The sequence below is a fragment of the Phaseolus vulgaris genome, chromosome 10 (genome assembly GCF_051622355.1).
Source record: "Phaseolus vulgaris cultivar YP4 chromosome 10, ASM5162235v1, whole genome shotgun sequence".
Classification (NCBI taxonomy): Eukaryota; Viridiplantae; Streptophyta; class Magnoliopsida; order Fabales; family Fabaceae; genus Phaseolus; species Phaseolus vulgaris.
Window position 1 is genome coordinate 5360884 of NC_143507.1, and position 12716 is coordinate 5373599.

Consider the following 12716-nt stretch of genomic DNA (forward strand, 5'->3'; position numbering starts at 1 on the left):
ATATAAATATAAATAAATAAACAAGGTACTGAAAATAAATTAAATCGCATAAATATAAATAAACAAACAAAAACTGTGTGTAATTCGAAATAAATTAAATGACATAAATATAAATAAATAAATACCAGTTCGTAGATGACAAAACATAAATAAATAAATAAGATCATATATGTTTGTCCATCAATGAGGTATAAGTTGTCCATATAAAGAAATATAACACTACATTCAATTCAAAACCTTAAGGTTTAATGTTTGGTGTTTTTTTTTTAACTTTCTCACCCGTATTCAATGTGAAACTTTCAATTCATACCAATGAAAACCCCACATTTAGTAGAAATGAGAAAATTGAGTGACCATAAAGAAAAAAAAAAGACTCAAACAATAAGCTTTAGGATTTTATGTTAAGGAGGGAATTATTATACACTATGCATGTGTAGATATGTGTGGCTTGGGTTATTGTGAACTTACCATGATCCATCACTTTTAGGTTTCCTTGTTAATCTAAGTTTTGGATTGGATCATATGTTAGTTTATGATAAGACATACTTAATACAAATCTTTCAAAGTAATTATCTTTGATTGCTAATCAAAATATTTCCTTTTATATACATTAATCTAAGTCTTAGATTAGATCAAATGTTAGTACGTGATAAAAGATATTTAATACAAGTCTTAAAAAAATATTTATTTTTGGATTATTAATCAAAATGTTTCCTTTTTTATATACACTCTTTCATGTTAAAAATTTATTTAAATAACTTTTTTTTTTGTATTGTTTGTTTAATTATATGTTATGTCTATATTGTGTACACAAATAAATGTAGATACATATGCATAAACAATATCTAGAAGAGATTAAGAATGTATTTTAGACTCTCTCTTTTATATTAATTTATATTTATATATATTTTGTTATATTATATTAAAGTTTTGTATAAACCTGTTGGTTTATATTAAAGATGATAGTTTTATGTGGGTGTAACAATATTAATAATTATAAAAATAAAAATAACTAACAATACTATTATTCTTATAATAATAATCATAATAAATAATAATAATTATTATTATAAAAATATCATTATTAATTTATTTTTATTGTTATTTTTGTAATAATTAATATTATTATAACAAGACCGTAAAAGTATAAACAAGTGGAGACATAGTTTATTTCATATCTATTTTGTAGTATGATTAAGTTAGTAATCAAAATTGTAATAATATTTTGTAGTATGATTAAACAAATTTCCAATCATTAATTACAAATTTGGTGAACTCTCTCAAATGCTCTGTCAAATTGATCTTTCAAACCATCTTCAAATGAGGTCTTATATTCCTGCAAGAATCGCAACCACAGTAACAAATATTGATCCTGTGATGTCATCTTAAGAAGATCCAAACACTGCTAGGCCTAGCAAATTTATTACTTCCATTGTCATCTTTAACAAGAAGGTCCTTAGAAAAACCAACACTGCATCAAAAGCTTGAGGGGAGAAGATTTGACCAAGAACAGCAAAAGCATCTTAAAGGTTTGCTATAACTTAATATTAGATTTTTCAAGAATGTAAGTGTTAAAATTCTATGAATGTTTAATATAAAAAATACACTATTGCTTCAGCCATTTGGTTACAAAATATGCTAGCAACAAGTTCATAGATTAGTTGTTAAGTACATGTTTTTGGAATATTTACAAGGAATAATTAAAAGAATAAAACAATGAAAAATCAAACACATACTAAACTTTTTGATGAATCACTCTATAGTAAAGATTTTGGAGCAATTCCACCTTACATGTAGTGCTTGTGAAAATCAGTGTTTATTCACTAATTTTGTATAGTTTAGACCTGGAGTTTGAGACAGTAATAGACCTTCAATCAATTTTTGAATAGAAAAATCTGTAAGCAAAGAAAATCATGGTAAAAATAAAGTGACATTTATGTGATTATTAATACAAAGAAAAAAGAAAAAAAACTGAATCATCTTCTCATCAAACAAGTTCATACTGAAAAGTTTCACCATGACATGTAAAGGGAAAGAAGAAGGGAACATTATAGATTAAAGGAAAGTTGAATGTAAGAAACGACACAATCTATTTTTAAGGACAATATTAGGATTGTTGCACTCTTAAGCTTCACTAACTCATCCCTGGAGGCACACGTTTTTAGAGGAGTGCAAACATAAACAATTCTAAACTTGAAGATGCATACTTTTGCAGTATTATATGCAACCTGTGTCAATGCATTCATGTAACTTTTTGGTTTCCATCCTGAAAAAACTTGTATTCATTTGCCAAAGTGTTTTTGGTATCATTATCTAATCAAAAATGAAGTTTCACCTCAGCAATCTGCATCTGCATAATAAATATTTGTATTGAAAAAAAATTCGATTTGATTGAAGAAAACTACAAAAAGAGCTTAAGGAAACTAATTCCAATTCTATGCAAACAAGGAATTGCAAAATTCTTTTCACTAGTGTGATATTGTGAAAACCTGGAAAATATTCAAAAGATATTGATCCAAACAACTTTGTACTGTTTAAAATATCTATGAACTTAAGTCCAAGCACTGGAACTTTACATGATATAGAGTAAAGGTGTACTATATATACAATATAAACATAAACCCAACATATTAAAGCTAAAACCAAAACTCACTCTATATACAAGGAGAATTCGCTTCACAACTCAGAATTTTTGGCTACTAGTGCCCTTACACTACTTAGTCCTCCTTAAGCTTATAGACATTGTCAATGTAATCTTCTGTCTCCCACAGGAAAGATCCAAAAGCAACAGCTTCCAAGACTAGTCTCTTCAAGCTAGAAAATGAAGTCAAAATAACATCATCATTCTCAAACGAACCCGATTCCTTGTTGTTAAAGAGTGCACAACTATAACTACCAACCAAATTCACAGCCTCCTTAGATCTCAATCTGGCACATCTCTGCAATGATCCAGGATGAAAGCTCATAACATAACATTTTAAGTCCTCAACTTCCTCTTCTGGCCTGATTAACCCTTGCCCTAAGGATGGCATGTTACTCAAGTGGCCAAAGATGGCATCTTTGAGTCCATAAGAACACATAAGGGAAGTCCTATGACCAAGGTGAATATCATGGTCAGCCAACGATAGATTTCGTTCTAGGTGGTATCTCAATGAAACTGACTTCAAAAAGTAACCATATAATATGGAGGCAACATAAACTCGGGCAAGTAAGAATTGTCTAACTTGGGTTGTTGCCCAACTCTCAGTTACACTAGATTTTGCTTTCAAGCCAGTTACAGTAGTTATGTGTTCCCTTATCATATCCAAAACTTCCAAGCTATGAATAGACTCTAGTTCCCAGTCCTTAGAAGGCAATATCTCTAGCCTGCCATTGTAAAGGCAACTAGAAAGTTTTGGTACCAAAGGGACCCTGATCTCAGAAAACTTGTAAAAAATCAGCAAGTACATAACATCTTCTACAGCAATTTGACACTGATTCTCTTTTAGTTGTGCAATCCTCCTGGCATTCAGAAAAGGTTCAAGTCAACATCTTTTCAATGGATATCTACAAGTTTGTTATGCAACTACTGAGGAATTTAAGACGAAGGTTTAACTGTTCTGTTTATTTCATTCCAGGGCATGACTTGATACCAGGCAATACCCGGACACATTTAATCATGCAGACACTGCTTCATATCTGAAAAGACCATCAATATTTAACTCCAATTAAAACAATGTAAAAGATATTACAGGACAATTCAGGTCAAAGTGGGGAAAGGAAAATGGCCGTCAGCAAAAGTTCAAGCATCTCAAATCTCATGAAAGCTAGTACATTGTATTCGAAGGTTTCAGAGGGAACCAAAAGTTGTAAGCTGTCCTCTGCTACTGCTACCATTAAGAAGTGAGAAGTTTTATCGTCAACAGATAAGAAGAGACACCAAGAAATGCTGTTCATGCTCAAAGTTTGAAGGTACAATTCAGAGAAGAATAATTTAAAATCTCCAACTTAAAATCATGTAACCATTGATTTGTCAGCCTCTAAAGCTCTACGTGTAACAGGAAAAAGGCCACTAATCTTTGGAACAAATACTTCTCCACAAAATGTTAGGGACAGCAAAAACAATCAATCAGGGCCAGAGAAAGTACGGTTTAGCTTTAGACCAGGAATGATGACCAAACAATGCAAGTTGAGGTATGATAAAGTCCCTAATCTTCACCTCCAAAACATCATGAATCCACATCTTAGTGATAATGACTACGGAGTTAGAACAGCTATGTGATTGTATTTTTCCTACAATATCCTGCGTTACCTTGCAAAATAAAAGAAAAAGAAAAAAAACCAGAAACAAGCCTATCTATGAACCCCGTCTAGAGACCATTCAATTGCCAAATTAAGGTTACTTGAAATGACACTTTCTATTTGTGTTCCTCTGCCTCTACCCTGGACTGGACCCAAAAGCTATTCACTACTTAATGATTACCAATGCTTTAGGAATTATTAGAATCATAAAAACAGTGATTTCTGTCGGAATTTCCGATAAACATAAACTCTTGATCCATATAGACCCATCCCATTGATCATGTCTCTGGCCTAGCATTCCCTGGTGAGTAATTTACCATGCTAGCTCAGAAGCCGCAAGACACTTATGTCTAAGCCTTTTACTTTCCCATAGAACAATTTTTAGTAGTTCTTGATGACTAATAAATCGCATTCTTTTATCTTGGACTGGTTCAAATGCTCAGCTACAAAGGTAAAATCTGTAAGACAAAATTTCGTGACGAAACTGCACTACAAGCTAAGACCTATATGATTGGAGATTTGGAGTGCCATGCTAGCATCATCAAGAGCATCCCTAAGTCAGAAATGTTTTAACAGGATAAGGTCCTCATTTTTGGCGTCTTTTTTAGCATTCTTTGTATGAAGTTTTAAGACTTTCCATCTCAAATAAGATTCTTTCTTTTACGACCAATCTTCCCTGTTTTCTCTGTTGCTGAAAACATCTTATATTCCCTTCAGTATAGTTTCCCTTACACTCCAAAAGAAGTGTTTTATCTAACAAAAGTAAAACATGTATAACCACATAAAAATTAAAGTTCCAAACAGTCACTGTATAACACACTAACAAACCTCTGAGCTCTACATGTCTAGAAAGTTGAGTTCAAAGTTCTTTCCCCTTTAATATAAAATCAGGACCTTTACCCAAAGAAACAAGATTTCACCCATATAAATCAGAAAAACACAATTTGTTGAACGCACTTCCGCATCCATATACATATATTAACAAAGCACCGGATGCAAGGCTTGTAACTTTACACACAGAATCACCAAAATTTCCTCATTGAAGTCACACATATCATATAGTAACATGTCAAGGTCGTAAACAGTGGTCCAGGACAACAATTATGGCTGCAAAACTATTCTGATTCAAAGTTTAAATGACCTTTTCAAACCAGAGGATTTAAATTGAGTCTCCTTGAGAGATTTATTTTATAAACCCTGTTTGTTATTCTCTGAATTTTATCTGATATTATCGATTTCATGTACCATAATCCCTTATTTTTGGTTGATTTTGGTAGTTTTGTTGAATCTCTCTAGAAGTCCTGAGTTAGATTCTCTTTCAATAGGATAGAAGATGTGGCTAACTACTGTTAAAAAAACAAAGGTTTTTGTGGTTTCCGCCACATTTATCTCCAATTTCTCCAAATATCAAGTACGGAATCAAGGTTTTTGGGTCTGCGCCACATCAGCCACATTTATGAGCTGTTTCTCACAATATCAAGGATGAAACCGCCGCAACCACAATTTAAAACCTTAGCACGGATCAGGTTTTCAAGAAAACTCATAACAAAATAGAATCCTTAAATACTGTTTGGTCCCAAAATACCATACGAAATTCAAACTTCATAAAACACGTCAAATCAACTTCAAAAGGAAAAAAAAAAAAAGGGGTGTTAAAAAACTTATATTCACCAACCAACCTGTGCAGCAAGGCCTCATCAGTGACAGAACCAAGCACCATGCGAGCATGTGCCGCATCACGATCCTCAGCCAAGAGCTTCAGCTCTTCCCCAACAGCAACATGGAACATCTGAGGATGGTTCTGAAGCACCCCACTGAGGAACTTCCCCACCATGGAGCGTGGCTCCAAAGGAGAGTTCAGGCTGCTAAACTCACATGGGCTGGCTCCAGCACTTGATCTGATGAAGGGTCTACGCCTGCTGTGTAACAAACAAGAGGAAGAAAAGGAAAAAGCACCACCACCGCCACCGCCACCAAAATCAGGCCTTGTGAAGAATCTGAAGTGGGGTTTATGAGATGATGAAGGCAGAGCGAGGAGTGCGTGATGGTGGTGGTGGATGACACAGTTTTCCATCAAACAAACAACAAAGGAGTTGAATTGGTGAAAGAAGCAACAAGATTAGAGAGATTGTGTGTGTGTGAGAGAGAGAGGTTGGTGTCACTGTGATGTGTTGTTGTGTTAAACAAAGTTGGTGTGGTTTTGTATTGTTTATGTGAACTGTGATAACAGGTTGAGATAGGATTCTTCAATTCACAAGAAAAGAGAAGTAAACTAAAATATCTTTGGTATCTTCTTTTTCTTTTGATAAAATATCTCAGGTATCTTCTTTTTTTATAAAATGGAAATTTGAATATTTTTCAACTAATAAGGTAATTTTAATTTAATTTTTAAGAGAAAAAATTGACCTATTACTCAACTAATAATGAATTTTCCTAAATTATGATTTGAGATAAAATGATAATGTAATAGAGAAAGTTGAGTAACAAGTGTATCTATAGATTGTATTAAAATATCTTGGTTTATGCAACGGATAGGGTTCTGAGACTTTTGAGGTAAGGAAGGGTCAGAGGTTGTTGTTGATAAGTGATAAGTGCGTTTTCTAGTGGACAGTTGTTTTGTCATGGATGTGGTCCCAAACAAATAAATTGCTGATTAATTTCAATTTTTATTATAATACATATTATATAATTATATCACGACTATTTCAGTATCTTTTATTTTCTAAAAAGTTCCTTTTTTGTCGTTTTAAAAGAACCAAATCTAAACATAAAAAGATATCCACTATTGACGCAAAAAATCTACTCTCTTGTTCATCACTCCATATACTGAGAACAGCATCAAATGTGGTAGTATATTTGAAAAAAAAATCAATCAAAGAGATATATTTTGTTACTAAATAAGGTTTTTAATGATACTATTTTAACATATTTGAAGTCAAAACATACACTGATTTCATTTGTTAGAATTTAATTATACTTGTATATATAATTAAAAATTTCCAAGTATGTAACAATTGCATAATTTTTTATTGACACTGGAGTGTGATATTTCTGAATATGGCAAATAATTTTAGTGATTTTTTTTTATTTTTTTGCCCTAGCCATGGTAAGTGATGGTTTCTATATTTTTTGTCCACAAAAATAAAGTCTATTGTTCTTAGCCTGTTGTGTCTGAAACAGTGGCTTGAATTTGACAACACAGTGTGAGTGGGATATACGACAATTGTTCATAACTAGGGCAAAGAAAGAGTCAATTCTGAACAAAAATAAGTAGAAGCAGATTTTGAAAACAGGGTGCTTTAAACCTGAATTTCTCTCATCCAACTTTTTTTTTTTATGTTTGGGTCCCAAAGAAAGAGAATAAAAAACAGAGAAAAGGAGTGGGTGAGTAGGTAAGTGGGGGATTCTATAAATTGTTTAGTAGAAAAATGAAAAGAACAAAAAAGTGTTTGTATAATTGACACAAAATATATTAGTAAATAAAGATGTGTTTAAGTAAGAATAATTTATAATATAGTTGGAATAATGGGATGGAAGGATTCATAATGGAGGAATGGAAATTCTATACATTTTCAACAGTGTAAGGATAGGATAGAAAATAATTGTTTAAAAATCTTTCCTATTTGAAGCATAAGAAACAAGGGAGAGAACGAAATTTCACATTAATTCATTTCAGAGTATAAGTAATTTAAATTTAGTTGGGTATTAATGTTTTATTATTTGAGTTAAAAAAGTTTATAAATAAAAAAATATAGCTATCATATTTTGATAGAAACTTTAGGTAGATGATTTTAACTCTGAATGTGATTTAGACACAACATGAAATTTTTTAAACAGATTGTGTTTTGCTTAGAATATTCAAAGTGTTTTTCATTTTGATATGGATAGTATATGTCATGATGACTTTTGAAATATTTGTGTTAATATTTTTATGTTTGTAATATAGTTAATTCCTTAAAGACATTACTAGTTGTTAATATATATTTTATCAATAAGATGTTGAATTGTTGAAAGTGATGGGTTAAATAAAGTGTATAGTTTGTGTGGGTGAAATTTTAAGTTGGATTTATAATGTGTTTAGTAGTTAAAAATGTGGAAGAATGTTGCAAGTGAGTCAAGTTGGTTCAAGATGTTGGAGTTATATGGTTCATATATTGATGAATCTAACCTTTCTCATGAAGAATTTGAGAGTGACAATTATCATGAAGATCTAGAAGTATTTTAGGTGGTATTGTATCGAATAAGAATTGTTGTAAGTTTTATCTTTCATGATTTGATCTTAAAATTGCAGTTATAAAGCTTTTCCAAATGAATTAAAGTCTTTCTTGGTGATAGGTTTCCTTATAATTGATTAAAAGATGTATTTAATTTGTTAAAATGTTGTTAGTTGAATTGGAATTACTATATCATTTTAATCTATTAGAATCGCTTAAAAGAATAAGCAATTATGATATTTTTGTTTTAATATGTTAGGATGAGTCTTTAATAGATTAAAATCACTTAAATTCAGTGAAGTCTTTGTACTACTTTGTTTTAATATGTTAAAACAACGAGTTAATTCATATTAAAATATATATAACTCTCTCATTTCTAAATCATTTGACATGAAATCAAAACCAAAATTTTTGAGATCTTTTCTACAAATGAGAGAGTGTCCAAATTGAGTTGAAAACTGTTATTGAAGATTTCTTGAGTTGTTTACTTTCATTGTTTTGGTTGTATGGTTGTAAAAACTTTTGAAATTTTAGTGTGATCTTAGTTGGTGTGGCGGATTAATTGGATGTAATTCTTGGATAAGAGTGAACCAATATAAAATCTCTTATGTATATATGATGACTTCTTACGGCAAATGCACCGCGTTTGTCAGAAGTAATAATTGTCCATAAGGACGGATATCGATCCCACAAGGAACAATGAATTATCGAGTACAATAATGCTAAATATAAAAATTAGAACAGTTAAAAGAGTTTTGAATTAATTGTATTGGCACTGATCAATAAGAAAACAGACAAAGAATTAGTTGTTTCAATTGAAAAAATAAGGATTAGTTTCATCTTTCTCACTCTCAAGTATTTTGATTAGCATGTCAATATTAAGTTCTTTGATTGAAATTGATGCCCGTATAGAAATCATTTATATCGATTCCTCGCATATAAGATATCACCTCAATACATAAGAGTTTGAGCAGATTACTCTCAATCCCAAAGGGTAGAATTAGCCACGCATACTTCTAGTACCTTCCATTCTCCCAATTGGATTACAATTCACTGTTTTCCTCTCCATCTAGCACACTAGGGTTGAGCCTCTAGCCCTCTATTTATCCTAGTTTTCTAGGGTTAGGTTGCTTCCTGTGTCGCGCTAATGGGCTAAATGATAAAACTAAAAAAAGGCCCAATCTTTCTTTGCATCTTTTTCCATTCTGGGACCTTCCGTCTTTTAGCTCAAATTATTCTCCTTTATTTCAAATCTTCAATCTTCCCTAGAAATATGCAATTAAGACCAAATTTGGGAATAAAATGCTTTTATTCAAATAAATCTCATAAAAATGTAAAAAGGTATAAATTTATAAATTAGGGATTATTTTATATTTAAATTAGCAATAAATCCTCATAAGTGCCTATATTTTAATATGAAATATTACTGAAATTGGACACTTATCAATATCTTCCTCTGTGTGTGCATAAATCTTTGAGTGATTTACTGGTTTCCTATTCACTGCTCTAAGATTCTGGAAATTTCGTAAGAACTGGAATAAAACTTAATTTGTTGTTTCAAAGATTAACAAGTTGTTTTTTCTGCTGTAGATGTCTTTCCAGTTTTCTGATATATACAATCCCTAAAATTGTTATCTTTGCTTAAAGAACTAAGTAACTGAAAAAAATTTCAAGATTTGAATCTTTCTTGCCATATTAAAATCAATTTTTTAATTGGTTATCAAGTAATAGAATATGTTAAAAACTTATATTTGATATCTAAAATTCAACCTGCTACTGTGTAAGTGAATATGTTGTTTTGATTAAAAAAACTGAAGTTAGAAAATTAGTCTAAGTACAATTCACCGCCCTCTTGAACTTAGATTCTCATAAAGTCAACAATTGGTATCTAAAGCTAGGGCTTGTATTTTAATCAAGTTTTATTAATATGGCTAAATTTAAGTTTTCTTTTGCTGAGGGTGCGTCTATTAATAGACCTCTTATGTTTGGTGGTATGAATTATGCTTTTTGGAAGATAAGAATGAAAATCTTTATGGAATCTATAGATATGGGAATATGGGATGTTGTTGTAAATGGACCTTTTATATATATGCATGTGAAGAAAAAAGCCTTATATGAATCCTTGGCTAAAAAAGATCATCACTTCTGCATTACACATGGATGGATTTTTCAGGGTGTCACAATGTGGTTCGACCAAAGAAATGTGGGAGATTTTGGAAGTAACCCCTGAAGGTACAAATGATGTAAAGAGAGCAAGAAAGCATGCTCTCATTCAAGAATATATACTTTTCATAATGAAGCAAAAGGAAACAATAGTTGATGTTCAGAAAAGATTCACGCACATTATAAATCATCTGATTGGTCTAGGCAAGGTGTTTGATAAAGAAGAATTGAATATCAAAATTCTGAAATGCCTAGATAGAAGTTGGTAGCCCAAGGTGACAACAAGTTTTGAGTTTAGATAATTGTCAAAGCTTTCAATTGTTGCTCTTTTTGGAAATATAAGAGAACATGAGTTGGAACTCAATAGATTAAAGGAGCAAGAATCATCTGAAAAGAAAGCTAAAAGCATTGCTCTCAAGACTAGTGTGCAAAAGAAAGAACTTAGTGAAGAAGAAGAAAATTCAGATCAAGATGAAACTCTAAATCTTCTCACCAAGAAGTTCAACACATTCTTAAAGAAAAAGAATCAGGAAAGATCTCAACCCAAGAAAAGACATTTTAAACTGAATGAGTCAAGTTCCACTAATTACACTTGTTTTAGTTGTAGTAAGCCATGACATATAAAAATTGGTTGTCCAAACAATCAAAATAAAGATAAACAAGTGAGCAAAGAAGACTGAAAGGAGCAGATAAATTCTTTAACATAAATCTTATTATAAATTTTTATTTGTTTCAATTAAAAAATAAAATTAAATGGAATTATCATTTTATATACTTTAACTACAAAATAAATATATTTTAAAATATTTAAAAAAATATATATACATTAAATAATGAAATCTCACTGTATATTATTATAAATATAGATTAAAAAAATTCTTTTATTATTAAACATAGCATTAGTATTTCCTCACAATTAACTTTTTCATAACTTTCTCAGTCTAAATTTGAAAGGTTATAATATTATAGATATCCAATTCTTTTTACCTATTCACTTCTTTACAATGTACCAACTTTCCAACCTTCCATTATTGATCTTGTTGGAGTAATCCAACATATCTTATTTGATTTTGATTAAATGTTTTTTAACAATAAAGTATAAACATAATTATGTTTCCTCAGTAAGATGATAGATTTTTAGCAAATTATGTAAGACATTGTGATTCATCTAATGGACAATATAACACAAGTGTTCTCTTACTTCATGTGATAAGCAAAGATCTTATTAGATAATATGTACATTGTTTTTAAGCTAACATTGTACCTAACAAAAAATCTTTATGAGCTTATTTTGTGTTGTAGAGAATGTTTTCATCTTCACGTTTATTGAGAAGATCTTGCAAAGCATGTGTCAACATCAAAGATTTTTTGAATGGCACACTAAAGTTGTTTCACACCAACACACATTCTAGGGGGTCTCATGTCAACTTTGGGAAGACTATCTTGTACTATTTTGTCATTTACTTTAGTTTGGTTGAAAGCTATATGATTGGGGCCTAATAAGGTTTGCTATCTATCATAATGTTTCTGACATAATAGGTAAGCATTTACTGTTGTATGAAGCGCATTTAATGCATCTCTACGTTCATCCGTTAACAAACAGAGATTTGAAGATAAAGTTTTGAAGTGAAGTTTCTCAACGGACATTTTAGAACTATTTTTTCTTAGCTCCAAATATAAGTAAATCTTCTAAGTTAAAGAAGATAACAAGTATAAAATTATACTCATAGAATATAGAATGTATGTCAAGTACATGTGAAATTAAAAACCCTCACTTATAAACGTTTGCTAAATCAACCATGTTTTTTCTCCCAACCATATATTACTAGTATCATTTAGTTTAGAGAATAAGTAAAAATACTATTATTTCTTTCATATCCATATTACTAGACATATGATTTGGTTTAGAGGATAAATAATAAAAATAGAAAATTCACTATATTATTTTTTACATATTTTTATTTATTTATTTAGTTATTTTAACCAAATATTTTTAATTAATTTTATTCTACCAACTTATTTTTATTTATTCTATTTCTCTTCTTTATGTGAAACATG

The 12716-nt window shown here is 30.6% G+C and overlaps 1 protein-coding gene across 2 annotated transcripts; it reads right to left on the reverse strand.

The window, feature by feature from the left end:
- Window positions 1–2510: 2510 nt before the first annotated feature.
- On the reverse strand, window positions 2511–6759 carry LOC137818253 (phosphoserine aminotransferase, putative (DUF760)). Of its 2 annotated transcripts, none has more exons than XM_068621553.1 (2): window positions 5961–6759; window positions 2511–3501 (listed from the first exon to the last, which is right to left on the reverse strand). In XM_068621553.1, exons 1-2 carry the CDS (start codon window positions 6353–6355, stop codon window positions 2718–2720), a joined length of 1179 nt encoding a protein of 392 aa, XP_068477654.1. In that variant the 5' UTR covers window positions 6356–6759; the 3' UTR covers window positions 2511–2717. The 2 variants fall into 2 exon arrangements, with proteins under 2 accessions (XP_068477654.1, XP_090152582.1); XM_090296456.1 differs by lacking the exon at window positions 5961–6759 and adding an exon at window positions 3596–3683.
- Window positions 6760–12716: the final 5957 nt, after the last annotated feature.